This window comes from Leopardus geoffroyi, chromosome B1 (genome assembly GCF_018350155.1).
Source record: "Leopardus geoffroyi isolate Oge1 chromosome B1, O.geoffroyi_Oge1_pat1.0, whole genome shotgun sequence".
Classification (NCBI taxonomy): domain Eukaryota; kingdom Metazoa; phylum Chordata; class Mammalia; order Carnivora; family Felidae; genus Leopardus; species Leopardus geoffroyi.
This window is the reverse complement of record NC_059327.1, coordinates 119,535,960-119,547,983: the sequence shown is the minus strand read 5'-3', so window position 1 is coordinate 119,547,983 and position 12,024 is coordinate 119,535,960. Positions and strand designations below refer to the sequence as shown.

The following is a 12,024-nucleotide window of genomic DNA, read 5'->3' as shown; positions in this document are numbered from 1 at the left end:
TTATCTCTTTCCGGCAAAACAGAAAACTTCTAGGACAAAGCCATAAGCTATGAAATAGTCATGCTTGTGCTTAACTGGATCGAATTCAGAGGACACCTAGATATTTTACTCATAGCCTTAGTAGAGGTGACTTGGATTTTCTTTTTCTTCATGGTGAATTTAAGCTTCTTTTCAGGGGGAAAAAAAGTCTCGGGGCATCCAATTATTTACATTGCTCCAAATTCTCTTCCAATCTTTGTTAACACATGTGGTAACATATACATTTGTAACTTAGTGTAACTTAGTTTTCACATGTGTGCATTTCCATGCCCCGCGCTGGCTAGCATCGCTGTGCTTTAAATGGCTATACAGTTTTACCAATGTGTGATTAATCATTCCTCAATTATTAGGCATTTGAATGGTTTCCAGTTTTGTTTCTTTAAATGCAGGAGCTAAGAACATTTTATGTTCTTGTGTTCTTTATGCAACAAATGTTGGACTCCTTATTGCATATTGCTATATTAGATTCCAGTCAGGAGGTTGCTATAAATTGGTGGCCCCCAAGCTGAACTTTGCCCCACACAGATTTTAATTGGCCCAGAGGCAGGGGTTCTTGTTTTGTTTTGTTTTGAAGCAGGTGTTTTTTGTTTCTTATTTGGATGTTATTTAATGTCTTAAGTCAGGGTTTATATGTTCCATTTTGCCACAATTCCCAATAGCCATACTCCCATGCATTTAAAATACCTGCCTGGTCCCCCCAAACATCTGAATTTCCAGTCTCTATTTCAATTTTCAGAACTACACTTGCAAGATATATTTATTTTGGTCTATCTATTCTAACAATTTCCTCACTGTAGTTTATCTTTTCTGGTTTAACAGGTAAATATTTACAGTCTTTGAGAATTTTTAAACTTAAAAACTTTGTTTACAAGCATGCAGGATTGCCTACCCCTTAGGGCTAGCAACGAAAGGCAAATGGCACTAGGCAAGCCCTAACTAGTGGCGTGTCACATCTGAACTTGGTGTGAAGGAGGATAATCGAGACTCTAGTGCTCCGGCTCTGGCACAGTGCAGTGGACACCACAGACAGACGGTTTCACGCCAGTATCGTGGATCTGGGTTTACCCAAATCGGTGGATGCCGATCAGGGCTAATGAATGACACCTTTGTTCATAAAGATGCAGAAGGCCATTGCCCACTATGCTTCTTGATGGGACGTTGTACAATCGCACTTCCCTAGAAAATCCCTGGAATTGCCTCTTTCCTTTTCAAAACTGGACCTGTATGTATACACTCCTGCATCCTTCCCTAAAGAGGACAGCCTTTGCACATAAGAAGGATAAATGCTTAGTCATTTCCTAGGCTACTCAGTCCCTCTGTTAGCAGACAAATCTTATTTTAGTTTCAAAAAAGTCTATTTTCAGCAGCTTGCTTGATTACACTTATGAAATCAGTCTCCTTGGAGAAACAGATGGTAGGGTAAAAAGAAATTGGACCAGGACCCACCAAGACCTAGGTTCCAATTCCAGCTTTGCCACTGTGATGGAGATTGCCAACTGTTTACAAAAACCCATTACCCCTGTCCACCAGGGTGACAGAGCTGTAGGAGGGCTACATGCTTCAGAAGCACACCCCTTGCCCTTGGAACTAGGGGTAGCCATGTGACTAAGCCCTCCTGACAGAATGTGACTTATATTCTTTATATACTTAAAAGTATCCTGAGGATAAGAATCTTCCAATCTAGCCATGTTATAAACTGATACAATTTATACCATACAATTCCCCTGTGTGTTTTCCAATTCATTGGCTTACAACGTAGGCACAGGTTGTGCACTCCCGCCACTACCTAATTCCAGAATGTTATCACCCCAAAAGGAAACACAGTACTGTACTGGTTAACAGCATTCTCTCTTCTCCTCCTTATGTGAAAACTACTCATCTCCTTTTTGTCTCTATGGATTTACTTATTCTGGACATTTCATATCAGTGGGATGATACAATATACAGCCTTTGTGACTGGCTTTCTTCACTTAGCATAATGTTTTCAAGGTTCATCCATGTTGTAGCATGTATCATTATTCAATTCCTTTTTATTGCTGAGTAATATTTCATTGTATAGGTATGCCACGTTTTATTTATCCATTCACGAGTTGATGAACATTTGGATTGTTTTAACTTGTTGGCTCTGAAAAATGCTATGAACATTTGTGCACAAGTTTTTGCGTGAACACGTGTTTCAATATTCTCAGATATATACCTAAAAGTAGAACTTCTGAGTCCTATGGTAACTCAATGTTTAACTTTTTGAGAAACTGACAAGCTTTTCCACAGCAGCTGAATCACTTTACATTCCCACCAGCAACCATACGAGGGTTCCAATTTCTCTACATCCTTACTGTGATGGTTAACTTTACGTGTGAACTTGACTGGGCTAAGGGATGCCCAAATGGCTGGTAAAATGATTTCTGAGTGTACCTGTCAGGATGTTTCTAGGGATTCAGAAGATTAAATAAAGAAGATCCATCCTCACCAATGTGGGTGGGCATCATCCAATCAGTTGAGGGCCTGAATTAAACAAAAAGCAGAGGAAGACCATTTCTCTTTCTTTTTTGACTTGGGATATCCATCTTCTGCTCTTAGACAATGGGGCTCCTGGTTCTTGGGCCTTTGGACTCCAGAACTTACACCAGTGGCCCCTCAGTTCTCAGACCTTTAGAGTCAAGTTGCATTACACCACTGGCTTTTCTGGTTTTCCATCTTGTGGATGGATTGTAGGACTTCTCAGCTTCCATAACTATGTGAGCCAATTCCTACAATAAATCTCATATATATTTGTTATTGGTTCTGTTTCCCTGGAGAACCCTGAACAATGCACTTACCAATAATTCTTTATTATTAATATTATAGATATTCCAGTGGGTATGAGTGGTTATCTATGGTTTTGATTTGCATTTCCCTAGTGACTAATGATGTTAAGAATATTTTCATGGTACTTATTGGTCATTTTCTTTGGAGAAATGTTTATTTGAATCTTTTGCTTGTTTTTTAATCTAGGTGTCTTTTTCATTAGTGAATTTAAGAGTTTTTATACATATTATGGATCCTTATTACATATATGACTCACAAAATTTTTCTCCCATTCTGAGGATTATCTTTTCACTATTGTGATATTGACCTCTGACACACAAAAGTCTCTAATTTTGATGAAGTACAACTTACCTATTTTTTCATTGGTTGCTTGTGTTTTAGGTGTCATATCTAAGAAACTGTTGCCAAAGCAAAATTCACAAAGATTTACACCTATGTTTTCTAAGAATTTTATAAATTCAGCTCTTTTTTTTTTTTAGTATTGATTTATTTTTGAGACAGAGAGAGTCAGAGTGCAAGCAGGGAGGGTCAGAGGGAGAGGGAAACACAGAATATGAAGCAGGCTCCAGGCTCCAAGCCGTCAGCACAGAGCCCAATGCGGGGCTCGAACTCACAAACTGCGAGATCATGACCTGAGCCGAAGATGGACGCTTAAGCGACTGAACCACCCAGGCACCCCTATAATTGTAACTCTTATATTTAGATTTCATCCATTTTAAGTTAATTCTTGTATATGATATGAGGTCGGGCTCCACATTCATTCTTCTACATGTGGATATCTTTTTTCCAGCACCATTTGTTCAAAACACTATTCTGTCTCCATTTTATTGTCTTGGCACCCTTAGAGAAAATCATTTGATCATGGACTTATTTGTTTATTTCTGGACTCTGAATTCTATTCAATCAACCTACATGTCTGGCCTTAGGTCAATACCACACTATCTTGATTACTGTAGCTTTGTAGTTATGTTTTCAAAGCAGGGAATGTGAATCTTCCAAATTTGTTCTTTTTCCAGATTTTTTTTTTTCCATTTTGTATACTTTGCATTTCCATATGTATTTTAGGATCATTTTCCCCATTTCTCTGAAAATGGCAGTAGGAATTTTGATAGGGATTATGTTGAATCTGTCTATCAATTTGGGGAGTCCTGCCATCTTAACAATATTTAGTCTTCCAATCCATGAACACAGATGTCTTTCTATTTCTTTAATTTCTTTCAATAATGTTTTCTAATTTTCATAGTGTAAATCCTGTATCTATTTGGTTACATATATTCTAAAATATTTTATTCTTTTTGATACTATTGTAAATGTTATTATTTAATTTCATTTTCAAATTGTTCATGCTTAGAATATAACTGATATTTGTATATTGATCTCCTACCCTACAATGTTGTTGAATTAACTTATTTGCTCTCCTAGGTTTTTAGGTGGATTTTTTATGTTTTTCCATACATAAGATCATGTTATCTGCAGACAGAGATAGTGTTATTTCTTCCTTTCCAATTTGGATGTCTTTTATTTGATTTTCTTGCTTAATTATTTTGGCTAGAATCTTCAGTACAATATTGAATAGAAGTGGCAAGACTATCTTGCTTCTTATCTTAGGAAGAAAACTTTGTCTTTCTGTCTTTCACTATTCAATGATATTAGTGATGGGTTCTCCATAAGTTGTCACACCAGGTTGAGGAAGCCCTCTTCTTGTCCTAGTTTGTTGAAAAAAAATTTTATCACAAAAATGTATTGGACTTTGTCTAATGCTTTTTCTTCATCTACCAAGATTATCATGTAGTTATTTGTCCTTTATTCTATTAATATGGTATATTACATTGATTGACTTTCACATGTTGAACCAATCTTGTATTCTAGGATAAATCCCACTTGATTATGGTATATAGAGTATAGTGTATAGTGTATATACTGCTGGATTTGGATTGTTAGTATTTTATTGAAGATTTCTTTCCGTCTATACTCATAAAAGATAATAGTCTCTGTTTGCTTTTCTTATATCTTTGTCTGGTTTTAGTATCAGAACAAAACTGGTTTTGCAGAATGAGTTAGGAAGTGTTTTCCCCTCTTCCGTTTTTTGGGAAGAATTTGTGAAAGACTGGTATTAATTCTTCTTTAAATATTTTTTTTTAGAATTCACAAGTAAAGCTATCTTTGTAGGGGGAAGTTTTTTTATTATGAACTCAATCTTTTTAGTTGTCATAGGTCTACCCAGATTTTCTATTTCTTCTTGAGTCAGTTTACATAATTTGTGTCTTTCTATGAAAAGAACTTGCTGTTTCATCTAGGTTAAATGACTTACTGTCATATAATTATTTACAGTATTCTCTTATCAATCTTTTTATTTCTTTAAGGTCAACAGTAGTGTTGCCCCTTTCATTTCTAATTTAGTAATTGGAATCTTCTCTTTTTTTTTTCTTGGCCAGTATAGCTATAGTTTTTTCAATTTTGTTGAGCATTTCAAAGAACTAACTTTTGGTTTTATTGACTTTCTCTATTGTTCCAATAAGGCCTTTTTTAATGTGCCAAATTTCTGATGTCTGCTTTATTTAACTGCTACAAATTGATGTTATAATTCAACCGAACACCTCAGTAGTTAAAGAACTTCCCTTATCTTAATTGTGAAGGGATATAATATTGTAGTTTAAAAGGCAGAAACTTGCTGCATTCATTGCCTGAGAACTTGGGCAAAATACTTAACCTTTCTGAGCCTGTTTACTCAACTATAAAATGAAAACAGTAACACAGATATGTTGTTAGGATTACATGAGAAGATATACAAAGCATCTCATGGCCCAGGGCCAGTCATGTAGTAGATACCCAAAGAATTCTGACAGTCTACTAGCCTGCTAAATTACATGTTGCATATATATTAGTATGTAATGTACTCTATTAATAATATCACATTCATTCCCCTTCTTTACCCATCCCATTCATCTTAGAAGCTCAGCATGGCTTGGATCTTCTATCACATCTGAGTGCTGCTTACCAAACAAATAACTGTTCCAGGGTGGCAAGTATCATCAACACCTGGGCCTACAACATAGAATGCCTTTTTTCTCATTCTTGTGATCAAGTTACATACAACACAGGAATATAAAATGGACCCTAAAGAATATGAATCTCTTGAGGTGCCTGGGTGGCTCAGCTGGTTAAGCATCCAACTCTTGCTTTCAGCTTATGTCATGATCTCACAGCCCGTATCAGGCCCTGTACTGGCAGTGCAGAATCTGCTTGGGATTCTCTCTCTCCCTCTCGCTGCCCCTCCCCCACTCATGCTGGCTCTGTCTCTCTCAAAATAAATAAACTTAAAAATATATATATGAATCTCTTAAGGATATCCCCAAGCATCTAGCCTTCATTGCATGTTCAACAAATATGTGAAGAACAAATGAAGGCACTAGAGGGAGCTATAAGCTAAGGGGTTAGTAAAGACTATCTCCAGCCCAGCTTACTCTCTGAGTCTTAGGCTAGTAAGAGGCCATGCTGGCAGAGTAAGTTGCCTTAACAGTTCAGAAGTGTTAGTACAGACAGTCCTCAAACAAGGCAGTGAGGCCTGTGTGACACAGCTTAAGAGAGTATGCCTAGGTGAGTAGGCTATTTGGAATACAATATAACAGGATAAGGTAGGAGATGGAAAGGTGAGGCAAGATTATTTTGGAATATTAGAAGAGTTAAAGAAGTAAAATCCTAGGATACTTTTGCTGTTAGAAGATAAGATAGGGACAGATCTAAATGTGAAGGAATGTACTGCATAGCTTTCTCAGCCAAGATTTTTCTGAAAGTTGCAAAAAAAAATGCTTAATAGAATGTCTTAAAACATGGTACACATGCAGGTACCCTGTTCTTCAGAATAGTAGGACAGACAATGACAAAAAGAACAGGGGGTGGAAGTAGGACCAGAGAAAATGGACCTAAGAAAGGTTTTTATTTCTTTTTTAATTTTTTTTTAACGTTTATTTATTTTTGAGACAGAGAGAGACAGCATGAACGGGGGAGGGTCAGAGAGAGAGGGAGACACAGAATCTGAAACAGGCTCCAGGCTCTGAACCACCAGCACAGAGCCTGATGCGGGGCTTGAACTCACGAACTGCAAGATCACGACCTGAGCCGAAGTCGGACGCTCAACCGACTGAGCCACCCAGGTGCCCCAAGGTTTTTATTTCTAATGCACAGGTCAAAGATGATTGTTCTAAAGTCAAATGAGCAAGGGGAGAAAGAACATTTTACTCTAACATTTCCTGTCTATCTTTCAGTCAAGAAAATCCAACAATAAAAACAAAAAAAATCATAATTTTAATTTTTTTCATCTCAGATCCCACCTAGTACATCAGAAGCTTCCAAGGTAGAACTAACAAGGACAAATCCAATTCCAAGCCAATGCCTGATAAGACACCAGTGCTAGTTTTTTTTTAAGTTTACTTGTTTATTTTGAGAGAGAGAGAGAGCATGCAAGCAAGCAGAGTAAGAGAGAGAGAGAGAGAGAGAGAGAGAGAATCCCAAGCAGGCTTCATGTTGTCAGTGCAGAGCCTGACTTGGGGCTCAATCCCATGAGCCATGAGATCATGATGTGAGCCAAAATTAAGAGTCGGACGCTTAGCCAACTGAGCCATCCAGGTGCTAAATTATCAGATGAAAGCCATCACCAACAAAAACCAGCTCCTAACTATGTGCCTCTGATGCTAATGAGTTCAAAAAGAACAATTATTTCTCTCAGTTCTCTGAATGTGGTTTTGAGGAGGGGGCGCCTGGGTAGCTCAGTTGGTTAAGCATCTGATTCTTGATTTCACCTCAGGTCATGATCTCACAGATCGTGAGATAGAGCCCTGCATTGGGCTTTGTGCTGACAGCATGGCACCTACTTGGGATTCTCTCTCTCTCTCTCTCTCTCTCTCTCTCTCTCTCTGCCTCTCCCCTCTGCTCATACATACACTCTCTCTCAAAAAATAAAAGATAAAAAATAAAAATTAATTAATTAATTAACAAACTTAAAAAATTTTACCTTGAACGTGGTTTTGAGGAAATAGAATAAAGTAATAGTAATAGTAATAAAATGAACAGCTGGGAGGAGGACAGCCAGCATGAAAAACAGCAGCTGAAAAGGTTCACATGTGTATACACACAAATAAGGATCATCCTATTTCATATACCAAAACTTTGGTATATGATACCAAAGTGTCATATACCAAGACACTTTTATAGAATAGTGGCTGTGAAAAGCTAATCATGATGAACTTCAACACTTTAAAAGGGACAGATATCAACTTTACCTTTTAACTTGTATTCTGTGAGGTAAGTTCACAAATTACACATCACACTGGTAAAACTTCCCTAACTGATAAGCTGATGGTTAAAATAATAAAATTCTCTTTATCAGTTTATCACCTTCCAAAAAAGAGTGTTCTTTTGGCTAACAGTTTTCTGCTTCAGCTTCCATCCAGAATTTTATGTTTTTATACAGGAGAAAACTGATGAGGGTGAGCAAGAGTCTGGATAAAAACTGGCATATTTTTAGGTGTAAAGATGCAAAACTTAAAATGTGATCATATTTAACAAAAACCTCTAATCTACTTCAGATCAACTCTTATGATTGGGATTAGGCTCCTGCCTTATCTCTCCAAACTTGAAACAAGTATGGAAAAAACATCAGATAAAAAAGCAGTGGCTTGGGGCGCCTGGGTGGCTCAGTTGGTTAAGCGTCTGACTTTGGCTCAGGTCATGATCTCATGGTTCATGAGTTCAAGTCCCACGTCGCACTTTGTGCTGACAGCTCAGAGGCAAGAGCCTGCTTCACATTCTGTGTTTCCCTCTCTCTCTGCTGCTTCCCCACTCACACTCTGTTTCTCTCTCTCAAAAATAAATAAATATTTACAAAATTTTAATAAGCAGTGGCTTTATTTTTTTTTTCAACGTTTATTTATTTTTGGGACATAGAGAGACAGAGCATGAACGGGGGAAGGGCAGAGAGAGAGGAAGACACAGAATCGGAAACAGGCTCGAGGCTCTGAGCCATCAGCCCAGAGCCTGACGCGGGGCTCGAACTCACGGACCGCGAGATCGTGACCTGGCTGAAGTCGGACGCTTAACCGACTGCGCCACCCAGGCGCCCCTATAAGCAGTGGCTTTAATACAGTCTTATAGTTTTGATAGTTTCTTACAAAGTTAAACATAAATTTACCATATAACTGAGCAATTTCAGTTGTGTATTTCAACCCAAAGGAAATGAAAATACGTGCACAAAGATTTGTATGCAAATATTCATAGTAGTGCTATTCATAAGTGAAAGATTGATAATAATCTAAATGTCCACCAACTGATGAATGTATATATAAAACATGGTATATCCATTACAACAGAATGCCATCGAGCAAGAAAGAGGAATGAAGTACAGGTACACGCCACAACATGGAAGGACTTCAAAAACAGCGTGCTAGGTGAAAGAAGCCCGATGGCTGATGCAAACATCACACATTGTATGAGTCTAGTTATATGAAACATTGAGAAAAGGAAAATCTATAGAGACAGAAAGGAGATTAATGTTTGCCTGGGGCTGAAGGTGAGAAAGGAAAGTAACTGCAAATAGGTGCAAGAGACCTTTTTGGAATGTCAGAAATGTTCTAAAATTGGATTATGGTCACGATTGCATAACTTGATAAATATACTACACTTAAAATGAGTGAATCTTATGGTATGTCAATATCTCAATAGAGCTGTTTTAAAAAATAATCCAGTAAAGTGCATAATGGAACATGTACGCCTCAGTGATTTTTATCATGTGTATACACCCATGTAACCAGCACCCAGATCAAGATATAAAGCTTTTTTTTAGCACTCCAGAAAGTTTTCTTATACCCTTTTCTAACCATAATTCATCACGCCCTCCACAACAGGGGTTACCACTAATCGATTTATCTAGTCTATACTGAAATGTCAGTGTTTCTTTTGCTCAACATGTTTGTGAGAATCATCCAAATTGATTCTGATTTCAGCAGTTTATTCTTTTGTATTGCCGTGGAGTATTCCATTATAGAAATATACCATAGAATATATTTCTATGGTATAGAAATATACCATAATTTGTTTATAAATTCTTCTGTTAGAGAACATCTAGGCTGTTTCCACTTTGGAGCTATTATGAATAAAGCTGCTATGAACATTATTTTAGATGCCTGTTGGCAGACATATGCACTCATTTTTCTTGGGTATATAGCTAAGAGTACAAATGCTGATTCAAAGAGGAAGCAAATGTTTAGCTTGGATAGAAACTGCCATAAAATTTTCCAAAGTGGTTAAAAAAATTCTATTCCTACTAACAATGTCTAAAAGTTCCAGGTGTCACACATCCTCACCAACAGCTGGTATTGTTAGTCTATTTAATTTTAGCCATTGTGCTAAAATGACATCGTGTGCCTTGCGTAGGGGTACCCTGGCATGATTTCAATTTGCATTTCCTCGATTAAGAATGAAATCGAACACATTTTCATATATTTACTGACCATATGGATATCTTCTTTGGTGAAGTGCCTGTTCAAGGTTTTTGTCCGTTTTTAATAGGTATGTCTTTTTCTTGTTACTTTATAGAAGTTCTTTATTCAGAATACAAATCTTTTATCAGATACATGTATTACAAATATGGTTCCCCAATCTGTGGCTTGTCTTTTCCCTCTCTTAATTGTGACTTGATTTACAAGAGTCTGTAATTTTAATGAAGTCCAATTTATCATTATTTTCTTTCATAGTGATTTTTTTGTTTGCTTGTTTGCTTTGTTTTTTTAGAGAGAGAGAGACAGAGAGAGTGGAGGAGAGGAGCAGAGGGAGAGAGGGAGAAAGAGAGAGAGAGAGAGAGAGAGAGAGAGAGAGAATATTAAGCAGGCTCCACACTAAGCACGGAGGCTCAATCCCATGACCCCAGGATCATGACCTGAGCTGAAATCAAGAGTCAGAGGCTCAACCAACTGAGTCACCCAGACGCCCCTCATAGTTAGTGTTTTTTAAATGTCTTGTTTACGAAATCTTTGCCAAGATCATGAAAATAAGTTTTTTTCCTAAAAGTGTTATTATACTACCTTTCACAATTGAGTCTCTGATCACTGACCAATTAATTTTTGTATATGGCATCAAAGTTCATTTCCTTAAATTCTTATAAAGATACCCACTTGATACAGCACTGTTTATTGATAAACTATCCTTTCCCACAGAACTGCAGTGGCATCATCGCCATCAGTCAAGTAACTATATTACACACAAGTCTGTTTCTGGACTCTATTGTGTTCTATTGTTCCATTTTGTCCTTGGGAAATGCTATTGTCTTAATTACTAAAACTTTATAGTAATCTTGAGCTAGGGAACATTTTAATGCACAATTTGTTGTAGAGCTTTGTGAGCTGTTCTTTGTAAGAGAGGCAAATGCCAAGAATGTGTAAGAGAGGCGAATGCAAAAGCACTGCATGTCATCATGTATCTATTTTGAAGAAGATAATCTCCTCAATTGGCGAAATAAAAACTTGAGTATTTTTTCACCACGTAAGGCTTACAGACTCTACATGATCCCTTATGTTAACTGCAGGAACCTGTTGAACTCCAGAATGAAAATGCCTTACCTGAGTAAGGTAAATGGTATCTTTGAATGTCTGTAATGGATCTGTGTTTTTTGGGAGTTTGAAATGAAATCCAATCTGAAGCAGCATTTCATTATTTCCACCTGCATGATGTTGTCGATGAAGTGAAAATTCGCTGTTGTAAGACCAGTCCTTTTCAGATGAAACCTTTGGAGCAGAGAATAAGAGGTACAAATTGGGAAGTTAGGAGTGAAACAACATTTCTGACAAACTTGAAAAGTATTCTACATACTGGAAAAGAGCTCAAGGTTTGTTCTGCGACTCTAATTTCACAGATGTGAGATGTTTTTGTCATCATCCTTATTATTGGTGAAAGACTAACCCTGTGCAAAGCTGAATCACAAATCCAGGACTTGGCATCTACACAGTCCTCTTACTCAAACCTTTAGAAAAATTATACTTTGGCATTTCTGTCAAAAGTCTTGTCTTCTCAAAACATTATTCCTGTTTCTAAAACATTTATTATGTTTAGTTTTCAATGGCATTTTATTTTTTTTTTAATTTTTTTTAATGTTTATTTATTTTTGAGACAGAGAGAGAGCATGAATGG

The 12,024-nt window shown here is 37.1% G+C and overlaps 1 protein-coding gene across 4 annotated transcripts in view; it reads right to left on the bottom strand.

Moving 5' to 3' along the window:
- MANBA (mannosidase beta) overlaps nucleotides 1-12,024 on the bottom strand; it is a 112,107-nt gene that overhangs the window by 9,941 nt on the left and 90,142 nt on the right. For all 4 annotated transcript variants that reach the window (XM_045471661.1, XM_045471679.1, XM_045471669.1 and 1 more), the window contains one exon: nucleotides 11,457-11,621. In XM_045471661.1, the coding sequence (XP_045327617.1) occupies nucleotides 11,457-11,621 (165 nt within the window). The remainder of the gene's footprint in view (nucleotides 1-11,456; nucleotides 11,622-12,024) is intronic.